The following is a 23,481-nucleotide window of genomic DNA, read 5'->3' on the forward strand; positions in this document are numbered from 1 at the left end:
CTGGATTCGAACCCGTGTATTCGGTATGCGATCTACGAACGCTAACCACTGCGCCACAAATGTGTTGGAATACTATGCGGGCAAACACCAATTTAAAATTCATCAAGGTGTTGTGTTTCGTATTCTAGTCCGTCAGCTGGCACTGAAAACTTCAACAGTAGGCGGGACAATATCTCAGATGGCGCAGCGGTTCGTGCTGGGGCTCTCACGCAGAAGGACTGGGTTTAATTCTTCAAACAGTTCCAATTCAACTTCTAATACTGATAAATTAATACACATTAATACCTGCCTGAAGAAAAAACTTTCATAAAGTGCGAATTAAATTTATAATTGGTGTATAGGACAAAAACCTTTTTTAATTTATTTTCTAAAAGTTCCGTTCAAGTTCCGCCAGAAGCTGCTTAGAATGCTCTTCAATTATGATACCGGTAGTTCTTATAACGACTTAAAAATGAGGCTGCTTAGAATTCTATAGACCACCACCAACCAAGCTGCTTAAGCCACAAATAGCCTTTTATCAGAACTTTTGGTTACATGGGTTCCCTTGCGTTTGACGTTTACACACTACCACCATCTGTTCAGCGTAGTGCCCACCACAGTGTGCTCAACAGATGCTGGTAATGTTTAGCGACGATGTTTTGCAGTGAGAAATATTCAATGTGTTATGTCTGTTTGTGTGTGGTTCAATCATTTGGGTTATCGTTCGGGTATGGTATTTTTTATTAGGGAAGGTAATCAACTATTTTTTTTTACAGAGCGTCCTCAAGCAATGATCTGTGAAAGTTGGAATGATTTATCCAATTTATTTAGCTTTAAACTTTTAATTTAGTCGAACCTCTTAACGGAATCCCTTTATGAAGAACTTTTTGAGTGTGTTGATTTATTTCCTTTTAATTCCGTTATAATTGCTTATCTTTTGTCAGATACGCGTATTTCGTCAGTGCCAAGTACTCAACGCCAACCCCTGGTGTTGAGTACTTGGCACCGAGCTTGGCACCAGGCATGAAAAATCATTTGCATTCATTTAGTGCATTCATTTACATTCATTTGCCCCTAACTTTTTTCATCAACAGAATTTCGCAAAATGATGTATGGAACTTTTGTAGGTTTTGTTATTAGCTACAACTTTTGTCAAAAAATCCAAATCCGTATCTCTTATGCATGACGAACCAAAGCAGACAGAATCCACTACTGTTTTTCAGTGAATGTATTTTACATTCACTGAAAAACAGTAACGAGTTCTGCCCGCTCTAATTCGTGATGCATAAGACATACAGATTTGAGTTACTGCCAAAAGTTTTAGCTAATAACAAAACCTACAAAAGCTCGATACATCATTTTGCGGAATTCTGTTGATGAATAAAGTTAGGGGCAAATGAATCTAAATGAATGCATGAAATGAATGTAAATGATTTTCCATGCCTGCTTGGCACTGATGAAGTCTGCAAGTAGTAGATGAAATACGCGTATCTGTCAAAAGATAAGCAATTATAACGAAATTAAAAGAAAATAAATCAGCACACTAAAAAAACTCTTCATTTAAAAGCTATTTTTTTCGTTATAATTTGAATCAGAATGGTACGATTTGATTTGAATAAAACAAGATCGTCTTAGCCCGCTAGGTTTGTACAATCAACAAGTCACCCGTTGGCTAGCACCCGCGATAAGCTGCCCACACAACTTGATCAAGGAAGAAAGCATATGAACGCTATCTCGATGCGCGTATTGATGTGTTCACGCGAGGTCCAAAGGCTCCCTGTGCTCATCGCCGAGTTCTACTTCGGTCGAAACAGAGATCCTCAGTTGCGCGCTGACGATCGAACCGAACGGACGTGAAGGAAAAAGTGATCAAGTGTGAACGGTGAAGGAATTAAAAGTGAAGAAGAATATTCAAATGAGGAGCTGCCTATCTGATTGAGAGGAGTGGAATATATTTAACATATACTGTGTGACTTGGTGATAATTAAGGCAAGAGGCCCATCGAGGGGAGGTAATAGAGTGATTTTCTTTTTGTTTCGCTGGACAAAATTTAAATATGTTAATCACGTTTCTATGCTACCGGTGCCGCGGTTGCAGTTGTGCAAGATTTGCTGTTGGATGATTTGAAGAGCTTAAGAAGGGTTTAAGCGTGAAAATCTTGGGTTGCCGTGATTCGAGCGGTATGGGATAAGAAACTTCGCGCGATGCATGCGAGGAATTTGTGGGTGATCTCGCTGCTCCTAGCACATGGGGCCTGAACCTGAATAGTTTAGATGACGGTTGCCTGAAGGCATGCGAAATACTTCGCTAAGGAAAAAAGCAGCATGAAATTAGCGCTGGTCGAAAGTGCATCCGTTCGGTTAATTTGAACTTGCTGATGCACCAAAGTGCACTCATCATCATCATCACCAACCACAAAACCGGACGAAGCAAGTGAGAATGGAAAAATTGATGAAGATGCATTCATGGGCCGTCGTTTTTTCGTCGTTACCGTCGTCATTTAATCTTTTTTTTTTTTGAGGAAGCCAAAGTAACCGTGATCGCATAGGGAAACGAAGAACCAGAAAGTTATAATGTATTAAATATGTTCGGAGGAGTTGAAGTGAAGTGACTTAGTGTAGAAATGGAAAATGAAAAAGCAAAAGACGGAGCTCAGAATCGTATTAATCTTTTCGTTGTTTCTGCTGTTGCTGGCTTTTCTGGGAATGTGCTGGCTGATGATGTGATGTTTGGACGGTCGTGTGGAAACATATGTGTGTAAATTTAGAATTTTATGCTCGTCTAGCTTTCATAGGGACCGGTTGCGAACGGCTGTGGATGTTTAAAACGTGCTGGCTGGATATATTTACTACGTTTGAATAGCATGTGTGGAGGGTGTGGAGAACGCGGAGAATGAGGAAAGAGTTGAGCTAAAATAAACAGAAGATGTAAATTTCAAATCGCAGGTCCATGTGGTGCTGCGGATCGGCTCATGGTGTTTATTTTGGTGAGATCATCTTATCGGGAGAATTGCGTAATCGAATGCATCGGTCGGTGATGTTTTGTTTGGAGATCGCTGAACGGGGTTCTGGAATCGGTATGAGGGAAACCGCCTTTACAAGTGATGTACATATAACGGTTGAACGTGAATTAAATGTTTAGAATTATTTAGTTTTATTTTGGTCCGTTTTCCAATATTTTTTTTACAGTTGAACAGTTTTGAAGCAGTACATTTAATTGATAGATTTACGATTATCGTGAGACAGGGGTGTAGTGTGGTAGGGGCGAGGGGAGTGGTCCTTCCCGGGATGTCATCATTGGAGGGGTGATACCCACGAGAAAAAACTTAAAGGTCTACAAAGCCCTATGTGCGGAATATTAAAAAATAAATCCATGTTCAAGATATATTTTTTCAATGTACAGAAATTCAAATACATTTTAGTACACAGCAAAAAAAATATTTTGATATCACATCAAAGTGGATACAATTCAATCATGTCACAAATATGGTGTAATATTATTTTCCAAAAAGGACAAAATTATCATTTATACAGTGCATGAACGGACATTACACTGCTTTTACTGCTTTTTTTTTTTTTTTGGTGGCCATAAAAATTACATGAGATTTTCGACATGATTGAAGTGCATCCTCTTGGATGTAATATTAAAATTTATTTTTTGCTGTGTATCAGAATCGATCGATCACGGTGTCCCTGTGACCGTTATTCCAAAATAACCAACAAGCCCGCTAATTCGCAATTTTGCAATATAAGGCCAATATGCGGCTAATATAAAGCTTCGCATGCCCTATGTTAGCCGTGTATCAGCCTTATATTGCAAAAAGGCGAATTAGTGGGCCTGTTGGTTACTTGGGGTATGAACCAAAAATGTCCAACAATTAAATGTATACCAGTCGATAGAGCTGGTAATTTTACGAATCCTCTGTGAAAATCTAAATCCTTCGAGAGATATTGCAATTTTAACCGATTTTAACCCATTTCCCCCCTGAAGCATTGTTTATCTAAATTTGTAACTTTTTTGGATGGATTCCTAAAACATCCAGTCTTGAACAAATTTGTTCAGAAATCAATGTTGTTCGTCATTTGTAGAACATTGCATGCTTCTAATATTGTATCCAACTTAGTTAAATAGAATCATGTCGCTCAAACTTTTGGTAATTTCCGCCGAGGGGAACGACTCTATCTACGATGCAGAAGATGCGAAATAAGATTTATGACGATTCTGAAGATTTCCTGCAAAAAGATGATGCGTGATGCAGATTTATTCGCTAGTGTGAGATTTTTTTGAGCATCTAGAATTGAGATATAGATGTGTCGCCCCTCGGTTTCCGTGAATCTCTGTATATTGTATTACTGTATGTTAGGGGCTGTTCATAAACTACGTAGATTGATTTTTAGAGGTTTAAAATCAGGCAAGAAATCTGACATCCGTTATTATCATGGAATTGCCATTATCTGTTGCATCCCAAAACTTTTTGAATGAATCGTAAACGACAAAAAATTTCAGCAAGTAAAAAATCAAATTACAAACAAACCGCACGGCTCTGTTAAAGGTTGTTCAGCAACCTTTAATCTTCTTGAATTTGTAACCTTCATTCTTAAACGCAATGGACAATGGCAAGCACGTGGAAGCTCTTTATACTGACTTCAGTCAAGCATTTGACCGAATTTACACACCATTATTACTCTTTAAATTGCAAAAAATAGGAATGGAATCTAGACTTCTGAATTGGCTCCAATCATACTTACGCAACGCAAACAAATAGTTTGTTTTCAGAATAAACTTTAAGAACCTATTTCGGTCACCTCTGGGGTGCCCCAGGGCTCTCATTTAGGCTCAATTCTTTTTATTTTGTACGTAAACGACATTTCCTACAAACCTGTGTGGTATTGTTTTGGTATTGCATTATCATAATTTGGTATTGGAATAGTATTGTGGAAACATTTTTTTTTTGGTATTATTCTTTGGTATTTTACCTCTTATGTCATGCTGGTCAATACAAGATTCTGGAATCAGGTCAGAATTAGGTATTCATTAGTTATTTTCTCTTGCTCGGGTATGAAGGTACTGTAGGTTAGAGTCGGTGTATAATGAGTCACGCCAAGAGTGAAGCCAAGTCTCGAACTGTCAAACCAGCTACCTATCGTGCAAAGTAAACAAACATTACGATGCTATGAAAGGTCCACGAAAGGTATTGCAATAAAATATAAAATATAATCCAAGAAATGATAATAAACACGCAGTGAGCATTCAATTGTCATGGGATACGTTTGGTAATGATCAGTAATGAGAATTTCTACTATTTTTGTTAATTTGACAAAATCACTGATATAATGATTTACTACAGCTGCTATTATTTTTTCTCGCTAGAAGTCATTTGAAGTTGATGTAGAAGTCCTCTGTTGCCAAGTTAAAAGAAAGGGAATGTTTCGAAAACCGTGATGCGAGTTCAACTGTTTTTATCTTCGCGTGACTCATTATACATCGACTCTACTGTAGGTTTACTGCTGCTTCTACTACCGCCGCTGGGTATTTTAGGTCGAGTCCTTTCTGTTTTGTAGGTTGTAGTAGAGTCGGTGTATAATGAGTCACGCCAAGAGTGAAGCCAAGTTTACCTATTGAACTGTCAAACCGGCTACCTATCGTGCAAAGTAAACAAACATTACGATGCTTTGAAAGTTCCACGAAAGGTATTGCAATAAAGTATAAAATACAACTGAAGAAAGGATCATAAACACGCAGTGAGCATTAAATCAAAGATGAATACTAAGATGAAACGGTCGGAAGAAAAACTTTCAATTTTAGTGTCCTCTTTCACGGTCCCTTTCATCCAATGAATACCCCCAGTATGCAAGGTAATTTTGTGGTTTTGCTGCCCCCTCGGTACAGATGAAATTTTGGGCGCTTTTTTATCAAAACAATCACACCAAAATCAGAGATGTCCCATTTTTCAATTACTCGATTAATAACTAATCGATTATTTTTTGTTCGCTGTGCTGTCATTTTTCCACCAATGAGAGTTCAAAACTTGTTTGAAACGATCGGTGATGATCCTCTGCAGAAGTTAATGCTTATATCGGCATGTATAACTGATTACAAATATTTTACTGTTTGGCTCGTTAATCAATTAATCGATTATTCGAATGAAAATCGGCCATCACTAGATGAAAGTGAAACGTCATTTCAAATAAGAGGACCGTACATAAATAATGATACAATTTGAAAGGGACCGGGGCTAATCACAAATTACGTCCCCACGGTAACTGAAATAAACACGAGTGTTCACCGGTTGACTAAATTGTCATGGGATACTCTTTTTTGATAATATAATTTGACAAAACCACTGATATAATGATTCACCATAGCTAGTATTTTTTTTCTCGCTAGAAGTCATTTGAATTTGATGTAGAAGTCCTCTGTTGCCAAGTGAAAAGAAAGGGAATCTTTCGAAAACCGAGATGCGAGTTCAACTGTTTTATTTCTGGCATGACTCATCATACACCGACTCTAGGTTGTAGCTTTGCCCGAGAAGCATGATGATAATGCAGAGAAGATGTGTATTCCACTTGCCAGTTGGGTACTTGGTTTCGGCAACCGTCTGCCAGATAAACGCAAGGTACATAACTTTTCCCTACTGGATGGATAGCTTCTGGCATCAGTCACCTTTCCTTAAAGCCGGCAACGAGCTCGTTGAATATTGAAATAGCCGGCGCCGGTGGTGTAGTGGTAAGCGTGACTGCTTTCTAACACCCCAATGGGTCTGGGTTCAATCCCAGCCGAGGTCGGTGGGATTTTTCTGAGGCATAAAAATCTCTGGTCACGTCTTCCTTCGGAAGGGAAGTAAAGCCGTTAGTCCCGGCCCATGTATGTTGAATGGGTGCGATATCCTACGCAGGTGTGGAAGCTGCCTTCCTCCACATTCGTTTGCCGTCAATGGATGGCAATCGATGTCCGTCGGTGATTGGCACTAGATTTCGGAACAGAGACCGACGTTAAATAACGGAAAGAATATTGAAATTTATTGCCACAACTTTTTTTTATGTTTTTTATTTGAAAATCTAAACAATCTCAAAAGTCATAACTGCAGGGTTGCCAAACTCATGGAATACTGAGACTGATATCTTGATTGCCACACTTTGGCACGTTAGCCACAACGCTTGACCCAGATTTCGGCACAAATAAAATACTCAGCATAGAGCGATGCCGGTGGTGTAGTGGTAAGCGTGATTACCATTCACCCCAGCAGTCCTGGGTTCAATCCCAGTGGGCGCCACCGGGATGTTCTGAAGCATAACATCTCTAATCACGCCTTCCTTCGGAAGGGAAGTACACCCGTTGGTCCCCGGTTCATGAGTTGATGGGTCGATAGGTAGGGTCCAGTTGTGGGAGCTGCCTTCCTGGCGTCGGTAGCATTGGTGCTCAGCACGGAAAACAAGATCGACTGAAAACAAATCAAGAAAAAAAAAATGTACTCGGCATTGATTGGGATGTGCAGAGCTTAACACCCCTTGCTCTTTATTAAAATTCAAAATATCCGCACCGCAGAGTCACACTCTGTGTTTTCACTGAAGGTGCACTTGAGAGCGCTCTCAAGTGCATCTTCAGTGAAAACAAAGAGCGTGTCTCTACGGTGTTTCTTGAAAACATTGTTCCTCAACATATAGAACCTCAGCAACGACATCTCTCGACGAGCTAGCTCACTAAGAGCAAAAAATGTTGTTAGCAAGATATACAAAATATATAGAAACGACAAAGTTATCCGATGCCATTGTTGCGGTGAGTACCCAAGTAACCATAGGCACGTTATTTCGCCTTTTTGGCTATATACGGCTCAACAATGGCTATATAAGTGTTTGTAAGTTCTGATAACGTCCCTTTATAGCCAAAATGGCGAAATAACGTGCATTTGGTTACTTGGGTAGTTCGCGGAAATGATAATATTCAAATCAATCGTTAAATGCGTGAAGCTAGCATTTCACATGACTTACTTTTGATTCGATTTACGTGTAAAATAATAATTGAGTGCATCGCAATATTTTGTACCTTTCTTGGTGCCATTAATTAACCAACTAAGATCAATTAATCAATATAGTTAGAATATTGTTTTTGATTCCAAAACCTAGTTGAATTTGAGAAACACACGAAACATAAAGAATTTCTGTTCGATTGCAATACTCTCAAATTTAATGTATGTAGTAAGAATAAGAAATCCTCGGAAAAATTCCAAGGGGAATGTTCGATTGGCTCAGATTTTGACAGTTCATTTGGCTCAAAACATTATCTCCGCCCATCTCTCCCTCTGAGTATTTCTAGTGGAAACTAACGATTTTAAATTGGCTCACTGCTTGAATAGCCTATTGGCCCCAAGTACATCTATAAGCGTACCCTATTCTAGTAAAAATTCTAGTACTACACTATGTTTGTTTTGATTCGCTATGAAAGCTTGCCAGATGAAATGAGGGGTTCGTGGATTTTCCTATGTTTCGAGGCGTGCATTGATTATCTAGGGACGGAAGATAGTACCAGAGCTGAGCCAAAAAGTTGAGCACGTTTCTTCGAGACCTTCTGGTCTTAGAGTTACCTCTATGATTAAACTATCTACACTGATAGGCAAAATAAAGTGCCCACCCCATCATTTTTGAAATTTCTCTCATTTATTTGGTTCAAATTCAAATAAACACACCGTAGTCTGTTTCGATGTCTTACCTTTATTATTCTTTTAAAGTTACACCTATGGAATACTGAAAATATAAAGTTTTACTTGAAGTAAAAGAAAATCAATTTGGATTGAAAAAGAAAACAGTGACAAAAAAAAGTGCCCACTTCAAAAATCGGTATGTTTTCGATAAGTTTCCATCGGAAAACCCCTCGATTGTTTTTGTTTTGAAAGTTTGACATGTATTGAAGCAAACGGGTGGAACTGGTGCATTTGTACACGTGATCGCATTTGAATCAGTTGAAAAAAATGGAGGACGTAGTGATTTCGAAAGCAATTCCCGTGTGTATCCGAAAATTGGTTGTTCGTGATGTGCAAAACGGTGAATCGCACCGGTCTGTCGCTAGGAAGTACAATATCAGCAAAACAGCGGTCGGGAAAATTCTGCAGAAAATGAAATCGTTCGGATCAGTGGTGGATCGCCCTGGCAGAGGCAGGATGCGCAAAACGGATGCGAGAACGGACACCAAGATCATGCGTGAAGTGAAGAAGAACCCGAAGGTAACTGTCCGCGAGATCCAGGAGGCTCTTCAGCTAACAGTTTCCAGTCGAACTGTTCGTCGCCGTCTCGTAGCACAGGGGTTGAACAGCAAAGTTGCTCGGAAGCGCCCATTTATCAGCAAGGCAAACAAAGTCAAACGGCTTAAGTTTGCTAAGGAGCATGCTGATAAGCCCCTAGAGTTCTGGAAAACGGTTCTCTGGACGGACGAATCAAAATTCGAACTGTTCAACCGGAAGCGACGGGTTCGTGTGTGGTGTAGATCGGGTGAGGAGCTTCAGGAGCGCCACATACAAGGCACGGTGAAGCATGGAGGAGGAAATGTGATGGTCTGGGGGTGCTTTTCGTGGGGTGGAGTGGGAAGCCTGGTGAAAATCGACGGGATAATGACGGCAGATTCCTACATCGACATCCTGCGGGAAAATCTGGAAGTTTCGCTGATCCAGACGGGCCTTGAGGAGAAATTCGTATTCCAGCAGGACAACGATCCGAAGCATACTGCCAAGAAGACTAAGTCTTTCTTCCGGTCATGTCGAATTAAACCACTGGAATGGCCTCCACAAAGCCCGGACCTCAACCCCATCGAGAATTTGTGGGCGATTCTCGATGCCAGGGTTGACAAAACTGGTGTTACCAATAAAAATAACTATTTTGAAGCCCTGGAGCGCGCCTGGGAAGAACTAGATCCACAGCACCTGAAGAATCTAGTGGAGAGCATGCCGAAGCGCCTGCAGCTGGTCCTGAAGGCCAAAGGAGGACACATTAACTATTAGGCTGGTATTCTTTTACTTTATTTTATGTTTTCTGGAGTTAAAATGCAGTGGGCACTTTTTTTTGTCACTGTTCTTTTTTACACCCATTTTGATTTTTTTTTCTTCGAGTCAGTCTCTTCTTTTTATCTGGTATTCTATAAGTGAAACTTAAAAAGAATATAAAGAATAAGATATAAAAAATACTACAGTGTATTTACTTTAATTTGAACCAAATAAATGAGAGAAATTCAAAAAATGATGGGGTGGGCACTTTATTTTGCCTATCAGTGTATTTTATGATGGGTTAAAAGAAAATTCAACTGTCTTTTACGTTAGCATTGTACAATGAAAAGTAATCCAAAAGTTTCAAAAGAGCCATCGAATTGATTATTAACAGCTATTGATTAACCAACAGCAAATCTTTGTAACAGCTGCGCGACGATTTTATCCGATTTAATTCTAATTTGACAAATAAATATCCTCAGACCACCCCGAAAAAACCCCATCGCCCCCATACGCGATCGAACGATATGGGTGGTAGTGGAGTGCGCCTAGCGGCGATCGCACTGTTCCTATCGGCAACGGTAGCAACGGTCCGATCTGAACTCACGCCACCGTACTTCAATCTTGCCGAGGGACGCCAAATTACCGCATCGGCTACTTGCGGTGTAGACACCGATGGTCCGGAACTGTACTGTAAGCTGGTCGGCGCCAACACGGAAAACGAGCAACAGAACCAATTCCAGTACCAAGTCATTCAAGGACAGGTAAGATCATATTGTTAAATTCTTAGAAATCGAAGTATATTGTCCTACTTAGAAACTGTAACATGTGCTCGCTTATGAATAGAAATACCAACCGTTTTCACTTTCTTATCGGTGCCCGTTGCGTCGATGGGTGACCGGAAACGAGCATAGTTCATGCTACTTCTTGATAACGCTATCGCCATTGATTCGTTCTTTCTGCTTTTTACACACGCGCAGGTTTGTGACTTTTGCGATCCCAGCATCACGGACAAGAGTCACCCGGCCGAGTATGCCATCGATGGAACAGAAAACTGGTGGCAAAGTCCTCCGCTATCGCGCGGCATGAAGTACAACGAGGTCAATCTGACCATCGACTTCGGACAGGTTAGTGTGTGGTTGAAAAACGAACATTCTTGCGGATGTGTAGTATTGTTGTATTTGGATCATCATCTAGAATGAAGCAAGCAGATGGGTAACGTGTGGAATGACATAATCGCGGTTTGAAGCGGGATTGTTTAATTTACGGCTTCCAGTCTGATGTAATCATTAGGCAATAAATAGGTTTTTAAAGTCAGACGATTATAATATGTTTTTAATGACGCGGATATTGATTGTAAATGTAATATGGGGCTGTCCATAAATTACGTAGACAGTTTTTAGTTGAGAATTATCCACGGCCCATACAAATTTTAAAAATTTTGTATGGATAATTGTCTACGCAGGGGGAGGGGGGGGGGGTCAAGAATCCCAAAAAAAACTGTCTACGTAGTTTATGAACAGGCCCTATGTAGTACCATTTTTCTGGCTATTCTTGACGATTTTTGTTTTTCTACATTAATACATTGGAAATCACGCTTCGTTACTTTTTCCGGATTGATTAAAGTTATTATAACTCAATGGTGCTTCAATATAACCTAGTTAGTAATGGTACGCTGGAAGCGGAGGGTTCGATGGTCTAGGAATTTCTTAGGTTGAAAAAATGTCGCATAATCTCTGATTTCAGTGTTACATCTACCTAATGCTGTGAGCTGAGGAGACATAAAGCTGTAAAATATTTATTATTTTCATTGCAGCTATTTTATTGTATTTTCATTATTTCATATTGTTCGGATATATTTCATTTCTCCATTACATATATTTACTTTATATAAATAAATACTGGGTTGGGAGGGAGCATCAGTGTATAATTTGACCTGAAACTGGACGATGGAGTGGTATGACAACCGGAGTCTAGGAGGGAATAAACACTATCACTTTCTTTATCCTACCGATTCGATGTGGTGTGAATTCTACTCCAACAGTTTCAGTGAGATTGACGCGCCCTTGTTATCAAACCATCCTGTAGGAAGCTTAATAAGTATTGCGAATTGCGTTATTCGATTTGTTGGATCGTATCGTTGGAAGGAGATTCTTAAATTTCCGTGGATTTCGCGCAAGTGTCTCTGCCCTTCCGTTTTTGGCCCTTCATACAGTGATATTGTGAATTCAGATCGGTAGTTCAAATTGATCTTGCTATTAAGTGGAGCTGCATACAAGACAAGCTCTTCGAAGGGATGGTGGCTACCTTACATACATACATACATACATACATTAGCCTGTCGCATAATCTCTGTGCAGAAAATCAGCTCATTTGCTTAACACAGGGCCTGGCCCAAAGCACTTAGAAAAAAAAAATTTTTTGATTAATTTTTCACTTTGATGGCTCATAAGTCACTCAATATACTGTATAAGTACCTCGAACATACATTTCATAAAGTCTTTAGGTAGGGGAAATGGCTCTAATGTTTGCCTATGGATCTAAGATTGGGCCCATCGCTAAAAATGACCTATTTATCAATTTTATCTAGATAAACGCGTCATTTTGATGGTAGTAATGGATATTTTTGGTCGCTATTGAAAATTTAGTCGATCGATGAATTCATCTTCATCAATTCCAAATTAGAGACATTTACACACTTAAAAATTATCGCCGACTTCGGTAATTTTTACCGAAATCTGAACAGCTGAACTGTTCGGTAAACTTTATGCAATTCAATTCAATTGATTTTCAGCTACTTTGAAACTAAATCTTCACTAAAATGACAAGATTTGATCATTTAAAAAAAGTTGAACATGTTTTTAAATTATTTTCAAATTCAATAGCCTTTAAAATGAAGGTCAAAGTTTTACCGAACGTTCAGCTGTTCTGATTTCGGTTAAATTAACCAAACACGAAAATAAAATCTTAGTGTGTAGGCCGACATTACATCAATTTTCCCTATATAGAACAACTTATATGAAGAAATTATATGCTTAAAATGCACGGAAAAAATATAAAAATAAAGTTTCCCGTCTTGCACCAAAATTTACAGGCAAGCTTACACATATTCGGTGCTATCACATCACATCATACAACTTTAGTATGGCTGAAGAACTTGTAATTTTGACGATTTTTCAGTGTGACGAAGGAGCGAAATTGAGTCATGAGATTAATTAGCATCAGAGGCAAGATTGAATGAAAAGGAGTCGTTTCGAGTGTAGTATAGAAAAGAGTAGGTAGTTCAAGAGACTCATATGCTCATCTAAGTAAAGTGATAATCCATCGATCTTTTCTAAGGTTATCTGTTGATTTGAATACTGATCTCATGACAGTTAGGAGTTTCTCAGAACAAATAGTTGAGTCCTTGAAGAAGGTCCCAAGCGGACCAATACGTTGGATAACAGTTAAATCGAAGTTTTTTTTTGATTTTGTGTGAGAGAATGAAAAACACGAAGCTTTACGAAGCCGATAACTTATTGTTCATTGTTTGTAACAAAATTCGCTTAGAGGGGTATATTGTCGAAGGATAGGATTAAAGAGGAGCATGGGGAGCATTGTCACCATTATGATCGATAGTGCGGTTCTAGATTCGACAGGAGTTCGACCGATGAAGCGCAGAAGACAAACAGAAACTAATTAAGAGAGACAAAAGACAAAGGAATTGAATTCTTATATATAGGGGAAATGGCTCTAATGTTGGCCTATGGATCTAAGATTGGGCCCATCGCTAAAAGTCTGCTATTTATCAATATTATCTAGATAAACGCGTCATTAGGATGGTACTAATGGATATTTTTGGTCGCTATTAAAATTTAGTCGATTGCTGAATTTATGTATGGGCCCAAATTAGGGACATTTAGGCCGACATTACATACATTTCCCCTACTATACTAGACATTTGCAGAAACACATAAATCGACTGCATACAGCAAATCACATGATAAATAATAATATCTCGATTGCTAACGACAATATCTTATCCATAACAAATTGAGATATCTTTATTTTTTTTTAAATCACCCTTTGTGTCAAGTTTACGCGACCTAAGATCTGCTTTATTTTCATCGTCCACACACGAGTCAGTCTCGCAAACATCCTGGGTTAAAGACTCGTTAAATCCGATATGTAGCTTTTTCAATTGTTATATCTGTCAGTGCTGTAAATTCTCAAAATCATTTGAACATTTTTGATGAAAATGAGAAAAGTAGCTATTCGCTATCAAAGGGGACCTCCTCCGAATGGATGATATCAGTTGCTTAGTCATTTGACGAAGGCATGGATCATTCTCATTTGAGAAACGCTATATATCATTCAATTGAGTGTAACCTACACAAAAACGGAGCTCTGGTCGACATTCCGGCAAAAAAGCGAAGCCAATCCGACACCAACCTGACTTCTATCAAACCCCAACCCGATGTTGACCCGACATAAACTCAAAATTGACCCGACAACAACACGACATTGGGTCTACATCGACCTTAAATTAGCCTTACATTGATCCGACATCGGGTCGACTTGTCTGTTCGGGACCATTTTGCTGGATTTCTTCCATACTGCACTGTCGTATATCAAATGATTCTGAGTGACTCAATTGATAGTGACAATGAGCTTCGAATGAGAAAGGGGCTCTTCAAATTATGGTCATATGAGAATTCGTTTACACAGAATTGATTGAATGGTTGTATTGGTCCATCTTCAATCAAATGATATGAAAATTTACAGCACTGATATCTGTACTCAGAGCTGGTAACACGGGCAAGTTTGGTCAGTGACGTTTGACGAAAACCAAAAAAAAAAAAAAAAAAATCGCAGTACAAAAACCATCATTTACATAGGGGAATTTACGTATTCTCGTCAATCTAAGCAGCGTCCGCACTTCTATTAGCATTTTCTCAGCGTAACCCACATATATGACGTGTATGATTGCCCAATCGATAGAATTTTTCAAAACGGTTTTAAAGCGTTTTTACAACCCTTCAAACTTCTCAGGTGAGTGTGACTATTGTTGGCAGACTCTTTTTCTTCGGCAACCTTCCCATTAGAACTGCGTGTTAACCAGCTGTTCTATTATCGGCAACTCAAAATCAACCCCATTTTGTAGTGCGTATGCTTCATTTGAAGAAAAATCTGGCATTACAGGATATATGGTCATACAAATATAATCAGATTGAAGCTGAAAGACTAAAGAATCGTTTGAATACAATCAGGGAAGTGTGTTGATGGGAAAACATAGTGAAATTAACGTTTAAATTTTGGTTGCCGAAAACAGTCAATGGTTGCCGAAGCCAACATTTACCCTACATCCTTCGCCATTGACGAAGAGAGGCCGACAATAATCCCTTTGAACAAATCCTATCGCATCGTTTAACTTCACTTCACTTTTGTCTATCATGCATGGACAAAAAAAAGCAAATACCGTCGAACGTGCATGTGAGCAGACTAGTTACCACACTATGAGCGCTTCTTGTTTTCCTTTAGCCTAATGAGCGTTGATGGACCAGTGGTAAAGATACAAGCCCGATAATCACATCGTTGATGGTTCAAGTCCGTTTTGTAGCCGTTTTTTTAACATAACGTATTGCTTCTAACGATCTGTTTTTTTTTTCAAACAATATGGAACGGCTGACTAAAATGTACAGTTTTTAATCCTCTCCCAGTAACCGACAGATCTAAGAGAGAGAGAACGTTCTGAGATAGTTTTTTTTCACGACGTAAATGAAAGAGGACTGTATTGCTGATTGCATCTGAAACTGGACTGTCCCAAAAATGCAAAAAGTGTGATAAAAGTGCACGTTTCCGTTTTATCACACTTTTTAATAAGTGAAAACGCGCTTATTAGTCCAATTTAGTATGAAACGCGCAATATTCAGATGGAATTTGTTATGCGCTGTTTGGAGCAGCGTTGCCAGAATGTTTTAAAACTTATCGGTATCAAAGGTTTTAAAAAATCGGTATTTATCGGTATTTACTATTTTAATTAATTTTATATTTTTGTCGTTTTTCAAAGCGAAAATTTTAACTTTTGAACTATGCTCGGAAAATTCCGGAAGAAAACTCCGAGGAATGTTTTAATTAGTTTCTGAAGGAAGCTGAAAACAACATCCAGAGAAAGAAGAAAAAGCTATCCTGGAGGAAATTTGAGGAATGTTCTGAGAGAAGTCGGAAAACATCAGTGGAACTTCCAAGACATAAATTGAGAAACTTCTGGCGAAAATTTAAAGAAACTTTCAGAAAAAAATCGGATTTCACATTCAAAGGTAGGCAGAAAAGTTTCGTAAATTGGAAATAAATTTACAGGGAAGCCAGAAGAAGCTCGGAAAAATCTTCCAATAGAAGTTAAAAAAAAAGCAACTGGACAAAATTTCAGAACTAGACGAAAGAAATTTCTGGGAGAAGTTTAATTGAACTTCCAAGAGAAGATGGAAGAAACTTCCAGGAGACGCTGGCAGAAACTTCCTAAGGTAGATTGGAAAAAAAAATCTGGAGAAAGTTGGAAGCCAGAGGGCTTACGGAACAGTCGAAAGAAACAAGGAGATAATTCCTGAAGAGCTTCTGGGGGATGTTCTAAAGATCTAGAAAATTTTCCAAATGGTCATAAACATCCCTGAAGATCTCGCAATGCCCCTGAAGTTTTTGGAACATTCCTGAAATGTACTTAGGAATATTCCATATTTCCTCGGGCTGTTTTGGAGTACTCTGATCATTTTTTAAATACTTGGAACTTCCCTGATTGTAATGAGACTACCGGAATATCTCTAATCAACTTTGAAGGTCTCTAGACTTTCTTGAAGATTATGAAATTTCTTAAGCAAACAAATTTTCTTGAATCTATTGTAACATCAGCATTGAAGTTTTCTGATCTTTTTCTAATTTTTAAAAGTTATCGACACTGCCATTAATAAGCACGGAACTTCCCATAAAGTGTTCTCACAATGTGTTCCTGTAACTTCCCTTACGTTTCTTAAATTTGCATGAGCCCCTCGGAACATTGCTGAAGTTTTCGGAAATTGCCTGAGTTTCTCGTTACTCCTTTCAGCGAATTCCTTGAAATTTATTGATCTGTCCTGATGTTCTCCGAGCTTCCTAAAGTTCTTTCAATTCTCCTGAAACAAATGGAACTGTCCTGAAAACCTTAAATTTTCCAGAAGTTCTTTGGACTTGTGAAGTATCCAAAATATTTATGATGTTTCTTTAAGTTCACTGGAGTTCGCTGGACCGGGTTTTAGAGTTTTAACAGAAGTTATTGAAACATTCTTTAATTTATCGAAACTTACTCAAAAGTCTGGACTTATCCGAAGTTTTAGAACTTCTTTAAAGTTCCTGCAGCTAGTGTGGATCCGCAATCAAAATCTGGAAGCATCCCTGAAGTTCCGGGAAAGTTGAAAAAAATTGGCGAGAGAAGATGGAAGAATCATTCGAGCAAAGGCTGAAAAAGCTTCCAAGGGAAGTCGGAATAAGTTTCCGAGAGGAATCGTAAAATGATTTACGATGTAAGGTGGAAGAAAATTCCAGGGGAAAATTGGAAGAAAATCCAGGAAGTTGAATAATGTTTAAAAAGTATTTCCCGATTCCCCCAAAATTACCAGAAAGAGCCATCGACTGTTTATCGATTCATGGGTAGCCAAAAACGGTGAGGAAATTGAAACATTAATCGAAAGAGTATCCATAAGACATTTTCGACGATGATTTTTTTTTTAGAATTTTAAAGGCTCAAAAAATTTAAGGTATTCAAAAAGATATTGCTATTCTGAGGAAAAAAAATTGCTATTCTGAGGAACCTTATCTGTATATCGGTATTTAGTATAAATACCGATAAATCAGTATATCTGCCAATGCTGATAGTAATACAATATTTTTCATCACTCTCTACGTTGATGCAAGACAGTCCTGTCTGTACTAGCTCAATCTGATATTGGTTTGCCATTGTGAAGCTCAAAACCTCTGTAATTCATGAGATATGATGCCAATAGCTTAATTTGCTATTGCTCACTTCTTCTGCCCATAGGTTTTCTGATATTATTTTTAATATTTTACCTCTTATATCGATCAAACCAATGGCAAAAAGAGTTCTTTAGATTTACTATTTTTAATTACAAAATTTGCTATCGGTAAGATATGTTTAATGTTACTCAGGTTGCTCTCCTGAACTACTTGACAATTCAAAGTGGTCCAGAAACCGTATTTACGCGGAATAAAATGTTTGTGTCTAAATAATTGGTTTTAGGTATACAGTGCATTCCCGATTTTTCAGCCCCTTCTTAAATTTTAGGATGACAAAAACTGGAAACTGACAAAATCGGGAAAAACAATCATCATTATTTTTTCGATCAAAATTATCTCAGAATAATAAAATTGTTATACTTATGACTATTAGTTGTGAAAACTCTTCTAAAATATCAAATATTTAAAATTATTAAATCAATTTTCCCTTGGCGAAATAGAAATATCGATGGGATTCTACCAACATTGATTACCAGTGCGTATGAAATTACCACGAATTATTCCGATTATTATACAATTATTATACGCTGATTACAAACTTATACAATACTTAACAATGATTATTTACTTATACAATACATACACACTAGAGTGATGCAAAATTTGAAATTTTCGCTCCACAATACTTAAACGATTCCAAATCAGATCCTGACTAACCTCTCAAAATTTGAACCCATTTGGTGAAAAACTGAGATGGCACAAACCATTTGAAGTTTGTATGGGAATTACTATGGTAAAACCAAGATTTTCGTTCATGTCTATCTAATAATTCATCATATCGGTCTGCTTTAAAAGCTTTCAACTGTTTTTGTAGGAAATTTTCTCAGCTACAACTTTGAGTCAAGACCACTTTTTGATTAAATGCAAGGATCGAAAGTTATCAATGGTTCAATGCGCTGATGTCTTATGATCATGCTCAATCAACTGCTCAGCAGGCAACATTGGTGTTTCTGGGGCGTTGAATAGGACACAAAAATCATGGTTACTATGTCACACAGCAAAATACAGTGTTGCCTACAGAGCAGCTGCTTGATCATGTCATAAGTTAACCATTCTCTCAAATAATTAATAACTTTTTCCTGTCTCGTTTTAAATAGAAACGATCTTTAGCAAAGTTGTAGCTGAGAAAATTTTCTATAAGAATGGCTATCGAACTGATTCGCAGCTCAATATGGAAAAAGACTAGAAGGCAATAAACAAAAAGTTGAGATTTCCTATAGTAATTTACATGTAAACTTCAAATGGCTTGTGCGAAGTCTGTTTCTAACCAAATGAGTTGTAGCTTTGGGAGGCTAATCTGGACCCGATTTGAAACCATTTGAGCACTGTGGAGCGAAAAAGTCAAATTTTGCATCAGTCTAATACACACATACAATTATACCGTAATTACATACTTCGTGCTGCATCGAGTAAGAACTGTTAGCGCAGCAAAGGAATCAAATACGTTTCGACGTGCACATTTTCCCAACATTGGGCTCTTATCTTCAAATTATGATATAGCATAAGAAAACTCAAATTGCAGGGAACTATTGTTCAGTGACACAACAAGTATTGATGGTTGGTTTTTTAGAACAATTTCACGAGGAAATTTGCTGTCGTTAGCTTTCAACTAAAATGATTTTCAATGAGGGCGAATTGGGATTGATTTTTAAAATGTTGCCGTCAGAATCATTTGTTGGTTTGGTCGATAAAATACTCCAGGGCGTAAAATTATCAAGCAAAGGATTACATTCATGCCGTATTCTAATGTTATGGCAAACAACAAACTGCGATTGGTGGTTATTGGAAAATCCCATAACCCCAGAGCATTAAAAAATGTTAAAATTTCCGTAACAAAACATGGCTGGATGACACCTGAGTTGTTCCAAACCGTGTCCATAATAACTTTGTTCCAGGAGTCCGACGCTTTGCTGTTGAACAACTGATACCTATTCAGCTCATTATCTAAACGATGATCTCGAAAGTGATGATGGTTTGATCACATTCTACTTTCTGCCTGCAAAAGTAAATGTTGTAATTCAACCGATGGATCAAAATGTGATCCAAAATATTAAACTACGGTACCAAGAAAAGCTCTTGGGCCTGCGACAAGGATAACAACACCAATTAATGTTTGAATCAGATCTCGTTAAAATAAGTCTGTTTTTGGGTACATGAAGCCTGGGCAGAATTACACGACGATGTGATTCAGGAATCATGGATGAAAATTGGAGGATTTTTTTTAATGAAGACGGCATTCCGTTGGCGCAACTAATGGACTGGAGCAATAATCATGACGACACCGTGATCGTTCATAATGTGGAAAAGTAATATGCTTGTAAAGCTCATGACGATATTTTGAAACTTGTGATGAATGATCAACAGGTGATAAATAAAGATCAGTCAGAAGATCCGAAGCAAAACGAGTCTCATATCTCCGCATTCAGCGAACCAGCAAATCCAGGAGCAAGCAGCAAGTTAGAATCAATAAGAATGAAAATAATTGATTGAGCTGAAGCATCGTCCGTTTCAATTTACGATGTTATTTATCGCCGTTGAATTCGAGAATTTGTGATGACGAAGTATCTTGAACATTGAAAGTCAATCAAAACTTTTATGTACAATGGATTTTCAATACACTATGTAATGTTCTTTTTTATTATCGGAGAATAAATTGTTGAACATGTAGCAATGTTTTTTATTACGATAGCTAAGAAAACATAGGTTTCCATGGTAAAAATTACACAGCAATTCAAAACTACTAATTCCTAGTTGGAGAACAGGGAGTAAAATGTACAATTGATGTTTTAAACGGAGAAATTATGTTAGTGAAATTCTATTAAAAGATAAAAGGTATATTGGTTGAAAGACCTGTGCGTTGAATTGATTGATATTTGAATAAATAAGCACTTAAAATCGTTAATTGTTCATTTTACCCCTTATGTCCTTTTTCCCCCCATTTCCCCTAGCATTAAAATTTTAACTAAGAGTAAGAATAAAAATTATTCAGTGCAAAAAGTTTGAGAATCCATGTTCAAAAACTTGACAGTTTTAGTGAAATCTGCAGGCTGACAAAATCGGGGAAAAAAAGATATCCACGGGAAAACACTGTATAGCGTCTTCGGGAAACTTTTTTTTTATTTATTTTTTTATAATCTTTTGTTGTGCGAGATATTAGGGTGGTCCATTCAGTTGATGAATTCCAAATAACAACTTTTTAGTTTTTTCGAAAAAGTTGTAGAACAAGTTATTTTAAACTAGTTTGTCGAAAGAATAAATTTTCTATGTCTAATGGTTTACGCTTCATAATAATAATCAGTATATATTAATAAGTAATTTAGGGCGGCCCCTAAAAAAAGTTTTTTCAACATTAACTGTTTATACATTGATATTTCGTAAAATATAATGTTCAAGAATATTTTAAAATTTTTTATAGTCCACATTTTTTCCCAAGTTGCTATCTCATTTTTTGAAAAGATACTAATAAGTATGCATTGCATTCTTACAGTTAGTGACAGGACAGACAAAATTAAGCAGTATAATTTTTCATCATCTCATTGCAGGACGCTATGCAGTAAGATGATGAAAAAATTTTCTGCTTGGTTTTTTCTGTCCTGGCTCTAACTATAAATAATTTCTTTGGTAGATTTTTTTTCTGTAACGGAGAGATTTTAAAAGCATACATATATATATAGATGAAATATGGAGTCACGCTCAATTAGTGTTGCTGAACTCCATTGGAAATTCTGCATTCAATAATGTGTTATATGTTTTCATGCTTAGTCAAACTGACAAACAAACGGATAATTCATGACCTCACTTAAAATGCACATTCAAGTCTGAGCCGTAGTGCATACGATGCTGAAATTTGATCTACTGCATCATCAGCAGCTCTATTTAAACATTCAAGTTTATATTGATAAAACGACAGCAATTAAACGTCTGCCCACACTTGACTCGTTCACATTCTATCCATCCGTGTTGTGCTAATCATAGGAATAAATTTCATAATATGTATGAAACTTTTTATTTTTCCTAGGAATTCCATGTGGCGTATCTGTTCATCCGTATGGGCAACTCTCCCCGTCCCGGTCTGTGGACACTGGAGAAATCGATCGATTATGGAAAGACATGGCTATCGTGGCAGCACTTCTCCGACTCACCCGCCGATTGCGAGGCCTATTTCGGGCGGGACAGTTTGCGTCCTATCATGCACGACGATGATGTGATCTGTACGACCGAGTACTCGAAAATTGTACCGCTCGAGAATGGTGAGGTGAGTTGATCGATTCATTGTGTTGCGCCGTGTTCGTAGGCAACCGTGGTGCATATTGTGGTGAATATGGTGCTATTCGAGCAGTTTTCAAGTAGTGATCGCATGCTGATGAAAATTATGTTTCATTCGCTTGTAGATCCCAGTGATGTTGCTGAACAATCGTCCCTCAGCAAACAACTACTTCAACTCGACCGCCCTGCAGGAGTGGACTCGTGCAACTAACGTACGAATTCGGCTGCTCCGAACGAAAAATCTGTTAGGACATTTGATGTCCGTCGCCCGGCAGGATCCCACCGTTACTCGAAGAGTGAGTTGAATTTTGTCAATCTTACACTAATCACTACATAATTTAATTTACATTTTGTGCTTCACAGTACTTCTACTCGATCAAAGATATTTCGATCGGAGGCCGCTGCATGTGTAACGGTCATGCGAACACTTGCAATGTGCTAGATCCACGCTCGTCAAAACGTATCCTGGCGTGCCAGTGTCAACACAGCACTTGTGGTATTCAGTGTGCAGAGTGTTGTCCAGGTTTCGAACAGAAGAAATGGCACCAAAACACGAATGCTCGACCTTTCCAGTGCGAACGTAAGATCTCTTTTATTCACTTAGCGCTCTCAAACCACTTCATTTGAGCTGTATGTACATACTATTACAGCTTGCAACTGCCACGGCCATACGACTGAGTGTATCTACTCCGAAGAAATTGACGAGAAACACCTCTCGTTGGATATCCACGGCAACTACGAGGGAGGTGGTATCTGCCAAAATTGCCAGCACCATACCGAAGGTATCAACTGTAACAAATGTCAGAACACGTTCTACCGCCCATACGGAAAGCAATGGAATGAAACCGATGTTTGCAAACGTAAGTTATCGTTTGTGTGAACATATAAGCATTTATTAAGCATTTCAATCTTTACAGCTTGTAACTGCGATCACTTCTACTCCACTGGAAACTGTGAAGAAGAAACGGGTCGTTGCGAGTGCCGACCGGAGTTCAACCCACCGAATTGTGATTCCTGTTCGTATGGCCATTTTGGATATCCGAACTGCCGTCCGTGTGAGTGCAATCTGAACGGAACCATCGGTTATCACTGCGAAGCCGTCAATGGGGAGTGTCCATGTAAACCAAATTTCGATGGTGATCACTGTAGGCAGTGTGCCAACGGCTATTACGACTTCCCGGATTGTGAACGTAAGCTGTGCTGGTTGATTGAAGATATAGGAA

The 23,481-nt window shown here is 38.2% G+C and overlaps 1 protein-coding gene across 1 annotated transcript in view; it reads left to right on the forward strand.

Moving 5' to 3' along the window:
• The first annotated feature begins 1,792 nt into the window (after window positions 1–1,792).
• The window catches only part of LanA (laminin subunit alpha), a 32,005-nt gene continuing 10,316 nt past the window's right edge, over window positions 1,793–23,481 (forward strand). Inside the window, exons 1-8 of the mRNA XM_065218074.1 lie at window positions 1,793–1,990; window positions 10,432–10,713; window positions 10,930–11,076; window positions 22,011–22,247; window positions 22,384–22,554; window positions 22,622–22,838; window positions 22,909–23,118; window positions 23,176–23,448. Of these exons, the coding sequence (XP_065074146.1) occupies window positions 10,477–10,713; window positions 10,930–11,076; window positions 22,011–22,247; window positions 22,384–22,554; window positions 22,622–22,838; window positions 22,909–23,118; window positions 23,176–23,448 (1,492 nt within the window). The 5' untranslated portion in view covers window positions 1,793–1,990; window positions 10,432–10,476. The remainder of the gene's footprint in view (window positions 1,991–10,431; window positions 10,714–10,929; window positions 11,077–22,010; window positions 22,248–22,383; window positions 22,555–22,621; window positions 22,839–22,908; window positions 23,119–23,175; window positions 23,449–23,481) is intronic.

The sequence above is a fragment of the Ochlerotatus camptorhynchus genome, unplaced genomic scaffold (genome assembly GCF_037179485.1).
Source record: "Ochlerotatus camptorhynchus isolate MF236.1 unplaced genomic scaffold, CSIRO-AGI_Acam_v1.1 ptg000083l, whole genome shotgun sequence".
Classification (NCBI taxonomy): Eukaryota; Metazoa; Arthropoda; class Insecta; order Diptera; family Culicidae; genus Ochlerotatus; species Ochlerotatus camptorhynchus.